General features: G+C 42.2%; 1 protein-coding gene across 1 annotated transcript in view; it reads right to left on the minus strand.

The window, feature by feature from the left end:
* Window positions 1-16896, minus strand: part of ADAMTS17 (ADAM metallopeptidase with thrombospondin type 1 motif 17) — a 192554-nt gene that overhangs the window by 150968 nt on the left and 24690 nt on the right. The window contains exons 4-6 of the mRNA XM_059824030.1: window positions 13473-13645; window positions 1988-2071; window positions 1248-1405 (exon numbers count right to left, since the gene is read on the minus strand). Coding sequence (XP_059680013.1) covers window positions 1248-1405; window positions 1988-2071; window positions 13473-13645 — 415 coding nt within the window. The remainder of the gene's footprint in view (window positions 1-1247; window positions 1406-1987; window positions 2072-13472; window positions 13646-16896) is intronic.

A 16896-nucleotide genomic window follows, 5' to 3' on the forward strand; every position in this document is an offset into this window, starting at 1 on the left:
GCTGGCCCCATGCCCTCCTCCCCAGCTATTTTACTGAACACTCATCAAAATCCCATGGATAGTTTGCAATGTGACTGTTAACACAAGAGATTATTACAATCAGAATGGCAGTTTACGCAAAACCATGTATTACTACTTACATTGTTGGCAGAGAAAAAAAGGTGAAAGAGGTGAGTAACATTGAACTGCAGCATAGACATTTCCTGTCTCAAACTGGGGAAGAAGGGGCTAGGAAGTAGTGTTTTTCTAGCAGATACAGCATTCATCTTACGCTATATTTTTGTGCTCACTTTAATTATTCAGAAATCATTTCTATAATAATGCATTCTTCATTTACATCTCAAAGTATGCAATTAACTTAAAAGACCATGGATTTGCTAGTCAAAATTTATGGTGACTGTGAGGAACATGGGACTTGCATTGTATTGAGAGGTTGAGCTCAGGTAATGAAGTTAGAGGAAAAAAGACTACAGGTTAATAGAGACAACACCCTTTTTGCTTACTTTATCTGGGCCATACCCTGATGTGTTCGATACATCACTAGGTACAGAGCCATGGCCTGCGAGGAATTTTGCTCAAGTATTCATACGCAGATTATTTCATGTCTTAAATAAACGCAACAGTTTTCAAACATACAAACAAATTAAGACTGACACCCCTCCTCTATGTCAGCTGTGATACAAGAGAGGTGTTAAAGTGGTTATTTCCTAGGGCAAAGAGAGAGAAAATTAATTTAGTTTATGGTATTCATCTCTCACTTTCTTTAGGAGATAACTCCCTCATCACTTCCACACTACTGACACACTGTCTGCTCCACAGGTACCAGCTGTCTCTCCTCTCTGACTGTTCAGTTGATTCATACCTAATTACACACAGAGCACTTGTTCTCAGCTGTGTTCTCAACTCCACAGCTTCTTTCTTCTCAGAAGAAGGGCTTATGCTCCAAAACCTCCCCTATTTTTTCCACTTATACCAGCTGGTGTGAGAAAAGACAGCCACGTCTTGCCTGTATCCTGACTACAACAACGCTCTGGTTCAGGATGAGAGATGCTTTTGCGTAACCTTGTTAAGTATACACAGAAACAAGACAAATCACTTTCATCTGAGCCATCCAAACAGCATGTAGGTAGCAAATGTATCATCATCAACAGATCTTTTTCTTAGATTACTACTAGACCAGATAACCCCACCATTGATTATGGGCCATTATTGGTTGAAGTAAACTGATAAACCAGACCTCACTGTACCTGGTTACAAAAACAGCAGCATCCACAGGAGGGGTGTCATCCCTCGCGCCAGGAACCTGATTGTTACCAAGGTATTTTGCCCCACCATATTCTTCATTTTGCCATTGACAAAAGCTCTCCAGAGACCTCTCTCCATGATGCCCAATAGACAGCTTTGCCTTTTGGAAAAAAAAAAGGGATACAAAAGAAGAAATATGAGTCACAGTCTTTACGTAAAACATTAGACCTCTGATGAAATATCAGAGGCTCAAAGATATAGATGTGATAGAATCGAAAGTGTGAAACCAGCTTCACCTGAGCAGGTGAACTAGGGACTTTGGAATCCACACTGACTTCTGTCATTTGATCTACAGAACAAACTCCATCAGCTGGCAGCAGTCATAAGCTTCTAATACAGCACTACGTTCAAAAGTCTCGTAAATCTGGAAATTATATATTCGATACCAGAGCCATATCTTTGTAACAGTTAACCCCCGAGACTTATTCACAGCTATAAGTGGACAAAGATTTACCAGGAAGGATAAATAAAAGGACTGTAGCTCCTTTCACTCCCAGAGCCCCCTATACTTCCCACCTTTAATACTGCCTGGTGTGGCGTGGCAGGCACCGCTTACAATTTGTGACCATGTGGCCAGACATGCCCCACTGTCCCTCCTGACCCCAGCACAAGGATCCTGTTCCGCCTGTGAGACTACCACAGTACAATTATAGCAGCAGGGTAAAAATGAGTTAGAACTCACAGGACGGTTGCGGAGCAGGACTAGTTTGGTCACTCGAATGCTGACTTTAATTCCAAGACTTTGATGTTGAAACATGTTGTAGACCTGTTAAAATGCAAAGAAAACATCCACAGTATATAAGTAACAATATCACGACCTAGTAATAGTTGAAGGAACAAATTGTGACTAAAGTCAGACATTTACTTTTCAAAAAACTGACCCAAACCAAACTCAAATGGGTTGTGCTACTACGCTCAATAAAATAAAGACTTTTTAAGAGCTACTGTGTTACCACTGTAACAGTTCCACATACTACAGGGTAGCTACAATGCTTGCAATACCACAGTAGGTTTGCTTCTACCGCACTGCATTTGGCTTCACCACCGGACCAATTTGTCGCAGACAAATCTGAGCAAGCGTCAGCATTCAAGGACAAAAAACATTAAAAAAGAGAACAAAAAGTACACAAGCTAGTTGCAGAAAGAAAAATACTTTTAACTGGAACAAACAAGAGAAAAAGCACTGCTGAGCAACAAAGGAAAGGAGAGAGATATTCCAAAGGAACTCTAAACATACACCAAAGTCTCAGGAACATGGACATACGTTATGAAGTATCCAACTAGTATGGATCTTCAGCATTTAAATATCAGAGATATCTGAATGCAAGATGAAATAATGGTGTGTATTAGACTTCAGGAAATAGAATGGAAAAGCAATTTCCCTCCGTTATTTTCCTATCTTATATAAGAGAATAGTAATAAGGCAGCACATAATGACACAAGCCTCAGGAAATACAAAAATAGCACCGGAAACTACCTTACTACTTTCTCCAGATTTTGCATTCCAGCTCAGATACTTCACCTCATTTTTATAGGTTAGAACATAAGATCTTAATTGATGCCAGAATTTTATTCCACCCATTTCTCTGTGTACAAATGCTTTAACTAGACTATATCAAAAAAGGTGACGGAGAGGTTTGTTTTAAAAAGGTTTAAAATCCCCCATAATAACCTTTGGATGAATATTATATTCCCTACTCAGTTAAAAAAATAAAATCAAGACCACTGAAGACAGACTCTTGACTAATGGGAGGCAGGATTTGGCCTCAGGTAAGCTGTATTCCTTAGTCACATCTAGCTTGGCTAGAAATACCACACAAGCTCAGCTAACTTCCTACAACAAGCCCAAGACATGAACACATTTTGGATATTATGTTTTCAACGCCTGGTATTTTTCCTATTTGTGCAAATACTCAGGAATGTGCTCAGTGTAAGAGTGTTCTTAAGCTCTCTAGTGTTTGGGGTTGGATTTAAGCACACACATAAATGTTTCCCATAATTCAGGCACAGATTGCAAGACAGACACTACTCAGTATTTGACCTACTGACCTTCAGTATGAGCACAATAAGCCATTTATCTTCCCTGCGGCTGGTATACAAATGCATACAAGTGCTGGTACTATTTGCTTAGCTCAGGGGTATGTTGGTAGAGTAGCTAAAGCCTCTCACTACAGACCTGGGGGGATAAACTTGACACTTGCAGAAAAGGCTCCTAAAGTTGACCTATGTGTAAATGGAGACCTGTACGTTCAGCTGAGAGGGTCAATGGGGCATCATGCTGATCAAGTCAATCTCTCATGTACCACTACAAAGGCTAACAAATAATTGCATGTGATGGATGCCTTTGATTTGCCTAGCTCACTGGTAGCTCTGACCAGCCCATAAAGTTTCTACTCATAAAACGAGAGTACAGCAAACAGATTCTGATCGTTAAGCCTGACAGATGATGGTGCTTGCCTTTCCATCAGAGCAGGCAAGCTGCCTGCCTCCAGACCCAGCACGGAGAGATCCAAACACCACTGACTTCAAAAGGTAGTTTTCACTGACAAAACTTGCATAGCAGGAACCAGCTGCTGGAGATTTAGCATGTTATTTTGAAGGCTGTCAGCCCCTCTTCCTTTTCTCTTGTGCTCTCCGCCCTAACGATAACTTTGACTGCATTTGTATTTGCATTAATCAGTGATCTCAGAAGAGCCCAACCTAGCTAGCAGCACTAACAAATGGATACTAAATGAAAAAGACGCTAGGCATGCAAAAGAGGCTTTACTTTGCTTGTTTATTCAAACTTTGTTTGCTTCTCTTAAACTGAGCCCAAAGAAGCACCAGATTGATGGCAGTTTGTGTTGCCTAGTAGGAACAATAACCCTTTCCTCTGCTAAATAAGCCTGACCGGTACAAGTGGCTGTTCTACTTCAGCACAACTAAAGCATTCAAACACAATCCACCTAGAGAAGAGACAGACCCTTTCTCATCAGAGATCAGCTCCAGCTAGTTCTGCTTCCATCCCCCACTCTGAATGCCTCAGAGGCTGAACCAGACTTTTCAGTCCATGAGCTCTGACTGCATTAATAGGGAGACTCTTGCTTCAATGCAGTCTGACTGGTTCCTTTGCACTGCACTCAGTACTTCAATGTGTGTACAGGTAAACATACTGTAACTTGCCTGACACCACAGTGCTGGCCTACCAGAGTCTGATAATGACAGGATGCTGATTATCGCTGTGGCACAAATCCAGGTGTATTAGCAAGAAGTGTTTCTCCTGATGTTTTAGGACAGACAGCGTGCAGAATTTTGAAGATGTGGTGCAAAGAAAGTGGCAGCGCATATTCTGGTCATGCTTACGAGCTGTTTAACTACAAGGACGAATCTCTAAATAGATGATTTATTACTAGCAAAAGGCAAGAAAGTGCGATAGCTAACAATACCAAATGTTGGGGTAAATGATGTCGTAATGAAGTTTTAAGAATTTTTCTCAGAGATGGATAGACAGCTGCCAGTAGAAAAGCAATCCTTTTTTGTTTGTTTGTTTCATACAATTCTGCACTGTTTCTCAGGATTTAAACTGTGATCATAATAAGCTCAGCTGAAGAAGACATTAGCACTGTGATTTAAGATGGTTCAGTTCCAGAGCTGCAGGACACTGTCAAAATATCATATTTACAATTTCCAGTCTTCTTTCATGAACCAAGTTGAAGAGTGGGCAGACATCCCCAGCCTCATCTGCCTTCACTGATTCTTCTATTTCTTTCCCAGTTAGCAAAAAGCCCCCTGTAAAGTTTTATACAGAAAGGTCTACATAGATTTAGCTGAGACCTGTTCACACTCCACCCACAAATAAACTTGTCTTTCAAAATGAGCTAAGATCTGCAAGCAAATTAGCAAGAAACCAGACCTAAAAGTGTGCCTGCAAATTGGTCTGTGCAAGCAAACATCAGCACCCAAACAGATCTTATTCATTAACTGAGTGAGTACAGGATGTATACTCTCCATCACTATACTGAGAGGACTTTCTCAATTAAAACAGAGTGCAAGACAGTTCTGCACAAGTGATTTGCCCTTGCATTTAGCCCAGACATAGGACTGTGAAATGGAGACAGAGTTTGAGACTGAGAGGCAACCAGCCACATGGCACTTGAGGTTCTCTGACTAGATGCCTGCCAGACCCCACCCAGCCGCTCTCTCACCGCCCCTCCTCAATGGGACAGGAGGACAAAATAAGGTGAAGAAGCTCGTGGGTTGAGATAAAGAGAGGGAGATCACTTATCAATTATTGTCATAGGCAAAACACACTTGACTTGGGCAAAATTTAATTTATTGCCAATTAAAATAATTTGTATTGAGAGAAACAAAGATAAATTAAAACAACTCCTTCCCCTCACCTCATCCCACCACTTTTTCTTAGGCTCAACTTCACTCCTCCATTCCTGACTCCTCTACCTCCTTACCCCAAACCGCGCAGGGGGATGGCGAGTGGTGGCTGTGGTCAGTCCATAACAGTTCATCTCTGCTGCTCCTTCCTCCTCACACTTTTCCCCTACTGCAGCATGGGTCCTTTCCACAGGCCACAGTTCCTGGTCAGGAGAACCTGCTCCAGTGCAGGCTCCTCTCCACAGGCCACAATATTCTTCAGGAAATACCCACCTGCCTCACCATGGTCTCTCCACAGGCTGCAGGGCAATCTGCTCCGGCACCTGAAGCACCTCCTGCCCCTCCTCCTGCTCTGTCCTGGGTGCTCACACAGATTTTTCCTCACACTTTTTTTCCTCACTGCCTATGCAGCCTTTTGCCCTTTCTTGAGTATGTTTTCACAGAGGCGCCAACAGCTTTGGTGATGGGCTCCGCTGTGTCCTGTGGCGGCGCCACTGCAGAGCCGGCTGGAACCGGCTGCATCCGGTACGGGGCAGCCCTGTGGTCTCTCCTTAGAGAGGCCCCTGCAGCCCCCCACTGCCAGCTGCACCCAATACTCTATCCTTTTAAAGGAAAATCCAAACTGCCTCGAACCACCGTCTTTAAGGCTAGAAGGAACCCCCGTGAGAAGACAAGCAGACCTTAAATGACTTGATGAAAAAATACGAGACTGAGCTCAGCACAGGTTATTCACAGCCATTTCAGCAGCACACAGCCAGTGTGAAACCGGACTGCGCAAGGTAGGTTGTGCCCAGAGGAAGCATTATCACGGAATCCAGGTGTCTTTAAAATAAAAGAATCCAAATCCATAGGTCTTTCCTGCTAGGAATCGGATTCCACCATGGCAGCGACCACCTTCTACCCTTCTCACCCAGCCTACGAGGAAACCACTGCTTGGCTTGGCGTGTCAAAGCCGTTCAGACACCACGTCCAGCTGGCTATCGTCAGCATGAGAGCGAACAGTGCCAAGTGAGGTGGCCGAGATGATCGGTACCAGGGGAGGAGGAATGGGATTTCCTAGTGCAGATGTTCTCGAGATTTCCTGCTGCACGGACAGCATGTATTAATAGAGAGACTGACTCACAGACACCTCCCTTCCCACTCGCAATACCGTGGGCCACCCTCCCTCAAGCCCGCAATTGCATCACACCCTTGAGGCTGCTGTGACCACTTCCAACAGGGGAAAAGTAAAAATATTTGGGGTATTTTAGAACCTTTTAATAAAATGAGGCAGCTGGGAACACAAGCGTCAGCTGCATGAAACCCGCTAACACTCTGCTGTGGAACAAAATGCAAAGGTTGCTGTTTTAGGACATCACCACAGTGTCAGAAAGCAGCTTGGCTGGAAGGGCAATGGAGGTTCTTGGTCACTGGGCTGAAGGGAAGGGATGTGAAAAGTTGTCAATGTGGCTGAAGCGTGGTCATGAGCACTGGTTGCCCTGTTGCAGGTGAACTTCTATGCTTTCTTGATTTCCATTCTGTGCGGAGTGATCAAAAGCAGATAGAGTGCTTTGGAAACAAAAAGAGGTATGGTAAAGAATCATATAAAACAGATAGAAAAATGAAAGGGGAGTTGCAGAAGAACAAGAAAAAGACTAAAGCCCATCTCTGACATCTCCCTCCTTCATCTGCACTTCCCTGACAAGAGCCTTATTGCACAGAATGCCCTAGAGAAAACAAGAGCTTGAAGCCTGGACCATCCTTCTCCTCCTCCTCCTCTGTATGCATTCCTTCTGCCTTTCTTTATCCTTATAGCTTTGACATGGAAGGGACAGAATAAATAGAGCTTTGGCATGAGCTGTCCAGGCCTGCCCCAGCATGCATAAAGCACAACCTAAGCATGAGGAATTGGGCTAAGAGAGGAACTAAACTACATCAGTTTAATTTTTTTTTTAATTCTCAAGAGCTTCCTCTGCAGGTGGATGGTGGGAGGGAGACGTGTGCGTTTCAGATGTTTCAAAGTTCAGAACAGCAACCCTGAGGGTAAATTGACTTTTTTCTTTTTTCTTCCCTAAGCGTTGCACTCAAGCGAGAGCCTCCTCATTGCCTTGGCGGCTGGACGACGTTTGGACAGCAGAAGCATTAGTCAGGTTACTGAGGTTGTCTTTCACTTGTTTTGAGAAGTGCTATAGGATTTCTAACACCTCCCTAAAGCCAAGCTTTCAAATTACCCCATTAAACATTATGAAAAAGAACATATTCACGGCTCTTTATAAGATACAGATCCTGGGACTGCTGGAGTGAAAAGAGAAATCTGTAGACAGTGATCAAATATTTATATCCTTTTCCCTTACATCCCTGTGCCCATCATGAAAATTCCAGATCAGGGTAAGGGAGCCGATTATCAGTGGCAGCTCTGGAGCCTTTGTGTGCCAGCCCCAAGAGCACAAAGATATAAATCCATCAATGCATGCATGATAAAAATGATTTTATCTGCTTCTTTAACATAGAAAAATCTCTCACAGGGGAAATCCAAAATGAAAAATGATCTGCAGAGTGTAAAATACAGCTTCAGAGAGTTAACCACTATTATTCCTAAAGAACAACATAAAAATTTTCCCTCTTAATGACATCCAAAAGATCACTTACTTCAAGTTACTGCTTGCTGCTGCAAAGGGCTTCCACACTAATCGCATGGCTTAGCAACAGCTGCAGGAGAACTAACACATACTGAAGTAACTTAGCCCTGCATGCTGTATTCTTTCAGAAAAAGACAAGCTCAAAACCAAGGCACAGTTGTAATTTATTCCAAAACCCCCAAAAATTCACTTAGGGGAGGGACAAAAAAAAACCCAACTCTTTTTCTTAGGTTTTCAAACCCATAGAAAGCAGTTTTTAAATTGCTATGTTGTGATCTTGGAAATTCAGACATCTCTGTCCCTAAATGCTCAGAGGGTCAGTCTGAGTGAGACTTGGTTTGGAAAGTAAGCTCTGCACGATTGTAAGGAGCCAACATTCACAATTTGCTGTTCAGGTACTAGCGGAAACCAGTCACTCCTCATCGTTAAAAACATTATGGCCATGGACAGAACTTTCCAAAGGGAATAAGTCATTTATCATATGCTTCAGAATCATTTGAATTCAGAGTTTTCTCCAGAAAGATGAAGGCATAAGTCATGAAGACCAGCCACAGTAGAGGGCCAGTGCAGTTTGCCTGTTTATGAGGACAGAGAATCTCCTTTTTGTCTTACTGGCCATTTCTCTCAGATGAAAAGAAAACAACAAGAGGAAATAAAAGCATAAAACTCCTGCAAGAAAGCAGTGCATGCCTCATACTTCAGAACCTGCTCCTGAACCAAGACCAAAATGGCAGCTATTGTGAGCAGACACACAGAAACGCAGGGGAGAGGAAAAGAGAAAGCCAATGCACTGGTCTCCTAGTTGCTGGCTGAGAAACCTGAAGTTCAGTTTAGATGAAGCCATGAAGCATCACAAAACGCAACACAGGACTTCATAAGAAACAGAACATCCATCCAAACAGCCTCCACATGGATGAAATGCAATAAGAAATTATAGTTGCCAGATGCAGACTAACAGAATGGGTGAGCAAAATAAGCATGTTTTACCACAAAGGCAAATTGTTTTGGAATTTAGAGGAAGTTGTAAACACTGCTGGCTACTGAAGAAGGGCATGAACGAAGGCAGGAAATGGGAGATGCACCCAGGCCAAAGGATGCAAAGGGGAGACAAGAACTGAAATGCAAACACTGCAACACCATGCAAAAGCTCAATACCAAGGGAGTTTAACTTAGAAAAATAAATCAGCACCTATATTTAAGTATCTGGTTTTGCATTTCTATAATTCTGCTGATATCTCTCCATGTCCTTACATCCAGCATATCCATAAACTCACTGCCTTGCTAAGGCTGCAGATGTACATGGTAGCATTTGACAACTTGTTTATCAGCTTATTTTTTGTAACATTATCACAAGCCATCAGGAGTTATCCGTTAGGAAAGTCATGCTGAATCAAATACCTTGCCAGAAAACAAGAAAATATTTCATTTTAGAAGTGGTGACTTAAAAAATGTCAACTCAAAGTCCTGGAGCCATGCTTGTTCCTACTCATACATTACAGAATACCTTAGAGGGAAATTCTTCCGTGATCGTGGAAAAATCTGTCTTACAACTTCAAATATTAGTTTATTAAATGGAATGACATTCAGAAAAAACAAGTAGCTTTAATGTGAATCTATTCTCTGTTCAAGGGGATGGTCAGACCTACAGAATATCATTAAAAACACAGTATTTGCTATATGAAGTACTACCTGTTATTTCTGGGTTGCAAAAGGGGTTTGCTGTGTTTCTTAGCTGTTATTCTAGAGGAGGGTGGTGGGGATTTTTTCCCCTAAGATTCTCATTTACCAAGGGAGCAATAAAACAGTATTTTGTAATGCTGACATTTTTCCCTTCAGAAATTCTTGTAATGTAAATAGATATTAAATACTTTAAGGCAGATCACTTTATTTAAAATGTCTATAAATATAAAATGCATTAATAAGACCTCTTAATGCTTGTTTTGTGGTTTGACAGTAAACGTAATGACTTACAGAGAGGAGTTAAGTTAATATACCCCTGACCAGTAATGTTCTATTTGCTTAAATGCAAGCATTCAAGCCAAAATTAACATTCTGGTTTCTTTTAGAGGCAGCCTGCCATCCTGCAGTGTAGCTGAATAAGCACTGCCTAATATCATGGGGCAAATCCTGCCCCCCAACTAACAGTCACAGAAGGCTGACAGAAGTCGTATCGAGGCAGGCAGGAAACAAAGATCCCAAGCAGCCAGGAGGCCTTCATTTGCGTGGTTACACAGGGCACAGCCGATCCTGCACCAGAGAAGTGTGTAAGAGATGTTGCCCTAAGGAGTTAGGGCTGTGCTATTCCTCACACCACAGTTTTACAGATGAGAAACTACCACACAAAGATTCACCGTGGCTGGTTCAGGCACTACCCAAAGAGTGTGGCTGAGCGAAGAGTTCAGCTAAGGCCTACCTAAACCACATGACTACCCTATCCCTCTTCCTGAAATACATTTTCTGAATTATTCTGCAAACTCTTATGCTGGGATGAAGATTAGCTTTCATTATGACAAACGGAATGTTAAAATCCCCTTTGATTTCCTTGAATTTCACCTTGTTTTATAGCCTCAGAATACAGGATTTATGCAATGATGCCATCTATGTGTTTGCCTATTATTATTCCTCACTATCTTCTGATCTTGCCAGCAACTCACAACCAACTTCCTCAGGGAGGTAGAGGCCTGAATGGTATTATGTTCCTACAAGTGTGGGAATGTAGGTGGCCAGACAAAGGAGAGAGACTCTGTCGGTGCTCCTCTGAAGGCTGAAAAGCTGAAAAGCTGAAACAAATTCAAATGCTATCAGACATCAGAAAAACCACATGGGTGAGCCCCTAGGAGCAATGACTTAACAGTGGGAAACATTTCAGCTGGACTTTGCACCTTAGGAGATGTCAGATAAATGTGTTCCTCAGCCAAGACTCCTCTTCCATGTGCACTCTCTAGTGTCTAATAAAGGGGTGAGCTCACACTACAGCATCAGAACCTAGCTTAAAAGCCCATCAGCCAAATCCATTGGAAACTAAACTTCAATATTTGTGTAGTAAATGGGTTTAGAGAACCCAACCCATCTATCAGCACCTCTCCATGCGGATATATATTCACACCTGGCAAGCTGATGTTGCTGAGATGTTTTGCAGTACTCCTCAGCCTGGACAAACAGTATTCATGGCGATCTTTTGTTTAGGACTTGGTCTATCAGTGTACTCAACCTTAACAACCTTCACAGGCTGATAAAGCTACACAACATAGAGATGCACTAATGGCTACACTGAAATAATTGACCTTTTGGCACGAGGATCCATCAAGACAGATGATTAGACGCATGTTTTAAAAGCTCTCACAGCCATAATGCCCTGTCACAGCCCAAGCACAACTGTGGGGCACAATGGCAGATTTTTATTATCTCACTGATGAATCAGTGCAGAATGGATTTTAGGAGGACACCTGGGCTGCCACTGCAAACAAAAAGCATCCATCACCCCTCTCGAGGTCCCAAGCATCTGACATAAGGAAGAAACTCAGCCTTGACACATACATTACATCTGAATATGCATTTCTGTTAGTTCAAAAAGTGACTTGAGAAGCAGATTTGTTCAGAGCTGAACTTACGTTCTGCCTGCTCACTGCAAAACTGGTATGTGAATTTAAAGGTGGAGGACTGTGGCTTTGAGAAGAATAAGGCTCTTGTGCCCCCAGCAAACACATCCTTAAACACAAGAGAGCCAGTAAGTAGACCCTGAAGTGATGGTGACATGAATGGATTTGTTGCAAGAAGACATTTCCTACAAACCAATCCAAATAAATGTAGAGACACAATGAAGCCCTATTAAGTGACTATTGTCACAGCATGCTAGAAGGCAAAATAAAAGGTAGAGGAAGGGACACAGAAAAGAAGCTTGTTAACGGAAAAGACTAGTTAAACAAACTCCCTGCTTAATCAGCAAAGCATTTCACTACAGGTGGTCTCCCTCACACCAGTGCTTGATAAAGGAAAACAAGACCACTTAAAAAGCTGTTGTCCCATAGCCGGATTATGCACTGAGCATCCATCACTCAGCTCTTCACTGGGAAGCATGATCAGTCAATTACTATTAAGAGCTGTTATTTTTTTTCCAAGCCAATTTGCTGCTCATGAACAACAACAGAGCAGTAGTCAGGAGAATTAACTGTTCCTGGATGTTACAATAGCATGGGCAGAGGAATACAAGCTTCCTCCAAGACTTCCTTGTGCAAATGCCTCTGGAAGGACCCCTGCCGTTTCTGAGTAGAGTTTTCAGTGTCCACATCCAATTTAGCCATTATCTCTTTATTGGCACTGCCAACAAGTGAGTGAGTGAGCATCCATTGTGAGCGGCTTTGTGCTCCCTTATCAACTGAGAATGAAGGCTTAACTACTAGGACAGCTAACATATTAACACCCACACTTCATATGAGCTTGCAATTTCAAAAGGCTTTTCTCACTCCTGGCAGATCCTCTGCAGAATTTCTAGAATACTTCCAAAGGCCAACCCCATCAACTAGTCAGAGGTATGATCAGTACCACTTCACGTAGCACAAGAAGTCCTGGGGTAAAGAAAATGGGATGAGCTGGCAGTTTGGTGATAAGTTTGCCATGTTTTCTACAGCAAGGGAGGCGGCCATTTTCATTATGTAAAAATCAAGAGATAAAAAGTGTTTCTAACTGACTTAAAGCCAGGTTTTCTGCTGGAAAACAACATGACTGCTGTCTTCAATAACAATTTGCCTGCTATGACAATGACCCACAGAGAAATATCTCTTATGAAACAGATGTGCCATGGAAATCTTTAGGAACCCAAGAAACATCATGTCAGACAAGACCATCTATCCACTCCAGGAAACTCTCTTACTAGGTAAACCACAGCAGTGCAAAAAACATGGTAGAAAACACCACTCCTGAAAAATTATGGAATATTTCCTAACTGAAAACTTGCAATTTCAGTTTCAAAAAGTTTTTTTATTGTGATGTCCTTAGGCAAATACAAGGTATCACACAGATGGGAGAGAAGAGGCATATAACACAGGAAAACCAAAACCTTTCCTCATACCTCAAGATCAAAACAGTTACCTAGTTCAGCTGTCAAGGAAGCCAGCTTTAACCTACCCTGGATATGATCTGTTTACTCTTGCTGCTTCTTTTGAGAGTAAAGTGCCTACTTACCATATTCATAACTGTGAGGATGAATCTTTGGGCAGCCTCTGCACCATGGTATTGGACCATATCAGCATCTGCCACCACCAGAGTTTCTACTGTGTACTCGTTGGTAAGTCGAATGGCATTTCTTCTCTCCCTCCAGTCACTGGTTGATTTCATTTTCTTTTGTCTCTTCTTTTCTAAAAGTCAAAATACTTATTAAGGCTGGCAGATCATAATAAAATGTTTATATGCTTTTCAAACATTCTTGTGCACATTCAGATTGCAATGAACTTTTTAATTAAAGTGTCCTTTGCTGATTAAAAGAAGCAACCAAGAGGTTCCATTGCAAGTACATCTGTACCTCTGTATGCAGATTTGTATATGACCAGCAGATCAGTGGCACACAAATAGGAAAGAGGATGAGAAAAGAGAAGAAGTCCAGAACAATAAAAGATTAGCTGTAATTCAAACAAAGAAGTAGTCACGCTCTTGCAAAAATTTCAGAAATTGGAAATCCTGCTTGTGAAAAGAACAACATTCCACTATAATGGAACAAGTGCTAATTAAGGGAAATTTTGCCGAAGAAAACTTTAGGATAGGAGACGGTGCTTTGGGATGCAATGTACACTCTTTAGCCAGGGCAGTTGTAAGATATTCCTGGAGTCAGTATTTCCATCACTTGCATTTTTACTTGCTACCAGCATTACTAGAGCAATGTAACAGAACACAAGATAGAGTCTCGAAAATTTTAAATTGAGTCAGATTGTTTTGGAACATGCATTATTGGCCAACTGCAGAAGTCTCTGGATGAAACCCAGAAGTGCAGAAGGTCAGGCTAGATAAGACCTTCTCAAGCTTTCTTTGCTCATTTATTGCTATTGGCATGAGCACCAGCACCAGCAGCTGCAGTCACCGGCCACCTACGTGCAGAGCTCACATGCCTCTTTATTGTGGTATGTATGTATACCAAAAGCAGGGGACTCCCTAGACCAGCTGATCCTTAATGAACTTAAGTTACAAGAACCTGTGAAAAGGACCCATTCTAAGGACTACAAAGTGGAGTAGTGGTCAGCTACCGTTAACACAAAAATTAAAACACAGAAGTTAAACCTCCCTTCCTCTAAACTAAAGGACTAATGTATTAGTAATTTGTCCTCTTCTAAACTGAAAGGTGAAATGTGTTTCACAGCTCAAAGGCAGATATGCAGAGCAGCTGAGGCATGAACAAAGGAGAAATTAAGTTCAGATCAGAAATTGAAGCTACTCACTTCATTGCAGCCACAAAAAATGTATTCGTGTTTTCAATTGTAAAATGAAAGAAAAGCAAATGAAGTTATTAAAACAAATTTTTTTTGCAATAAGAAACAAACTACCAAGTTTCACTGAAATTACATCTGCTTACTGCTCAGCCTACATTATACTATGGATAAGATACTGACACTGGTATTAACGCTGATTTCTTCCAATGAAAAAAGGAGCAGAACACACAACAGGTCCTGAAACAGCATAAACACAACATTCAATGCAAAACTGACACAGGATAGACCATAATGGACAATCAGACAGATACCTCTTATGTCACACTACACACGCTGCTCATTTCCCAGAGCAGAGAATCACTTTTTAATTTTCTGTAGATTTAACTTGAGACCCTCTCTTAGCAAAGCACCATTCTGCAGCAGGGAGTCCGGAGTTAGCGTTCACTGATCCTGTTTTTCCACAGCCTGTTTACCAGCTCCCTTACATAATTCAGCTTGAATTTCCCTTCTTTCCCAGGCTGGTAAATTCACTCGCATCCAGATCATCAGTTTTCCCTGACTGACCCTTTTATATTCAGGGTGATAAACTCCATCAGCTGTAAGCCCGGCAAAGCCCACCCAAAATGGACTCCCTGCCTTCTGCTCATTCACACACTTTCTGTCTCATCAATACGCACATTTGCACATGTCCACCCCATCTCCCTATTCTGAGTTGTCTAGCAGTCATCCAGTATAGCTCTGCACATGCTTTTCTGCCCAAGGCATCAACTGTCAACACTGGGCACATATTTTAAACTGAGAAAACAACCATGAAATTTGATTTGAATCTTTTTAAAAGGAGTTTGGCAATATCCCCCCTGGGTCTAAAAAGACAGACGAGAGGCCATGGACAAGCAAAAAATGGAAAAACTTGGGGTGCTTATAAATAATGGCAGCTACATGCCAGCAGCAAAGAGGAAAATAACCAAGTTTGGAGGCTTGTTTTCACATGGACTGCAGGACAGCTACAGAAAAGTGCACAATCATGACACAGCTGCCACAAAGCAGGCGATGTCTAAGTGCTTTAGAAAGGCAATAAAATAAAATGGAGTGACTATAACAGAAATAAGGAAAGATGAATGCACTTTCGATTTGCAAGTATGAAATGGAGATGACTTCACCAAACTTCTGTGAAAAAGCTCCCATGTTTGCTTGTTTATTCATTTCATTCCATTCATCCACCCATCCCTCCCTCTGCACAGCCACGCATCTTTAGCTGCAGTACTTTCAAGGTTACCATTTAAATACCAGAGCAGAAATTGGAGGAAAAGGAAGGGAAGGCAAATTATTCCAGTAAGAACATTGACCTTTTGGGTCTTGCTGCTAGCAATCAGAACCTTCCTGGAAGTAACAGCATTTCCCCATCAAATTCTTATTTTGGTAATTCCCTAATAAATTGAAAGTTTTCAGCTGGTCTAAATCTCATGCCTATAGAGAATTTGCTCTTATGGGGGGCTAGGCCTAGATTCAACTAAGTCTGGGCCTGATGTTGAATGAGTTGTGTAAAAAGATTTAAGTGGAAGAAGATAAATTCAGAGTACTCTGTGTCGTCACTTCAAAAATCTCCTTTTTGGTGGAAAAGAAGTCACTTGTGTCAGAGGAGGAACCCACTATGCTAGACTGTAGCTTGCACTGCAGGGAGAAGAGGTCATGCCATGATCACTTGCCATGGGATTGCCTGGCATGGTCCCTCCTCCAGAGGCAGATGAAGGAATTGGCAAGGCTTTGTCGATTCCACTCACCACCTCTTTGCAGAAGGCGGCTGTACAAAACTCTGAAAGGTGTGATTTCTGGAGAGCAGCAGTGTAAAGGGACTCCTGGCAAATCGCTGGGTAGTCTTGGTTCACACAAAACCTCTGGCCCCCATTCCTCCATGAGTTTTACTTGAAGCTGTGGATTGGCTGCTTTCCACTGGGTGGTAGGGATTAGAGGTTGTGTGTGGAAAACTACCACCCCACAGGCTTGCCTAGAAACACAACCAAACTGACCTAACTTAGAGGATCTGGGCTTTTACTCTCATCCTCTCCCTCACATTCTCCAGGTGTAAGCTTACCGAGCACTTAAAACAGGCAACATGTAATGGACTCAAGGGAGCCTACAAAGAGCTCAGGTGGTCACTGATGATACTCTACAGAAGAGGTAAGGCAAAG

The sequence above is a fragment of the Gavia stellata genome, chromosome 13 (genome assembly GCF_030936135.1).
Source record: "Gavia stellata isolate bGavSte3 chromosome 13, bGavSte3.hap2, whole genome shotgun sequence".
NCBI lineage: Eukaryota > Metazoa > Chordata > Aves > Gaviiformes > Gaviidae > Gavia > Gavia stellata.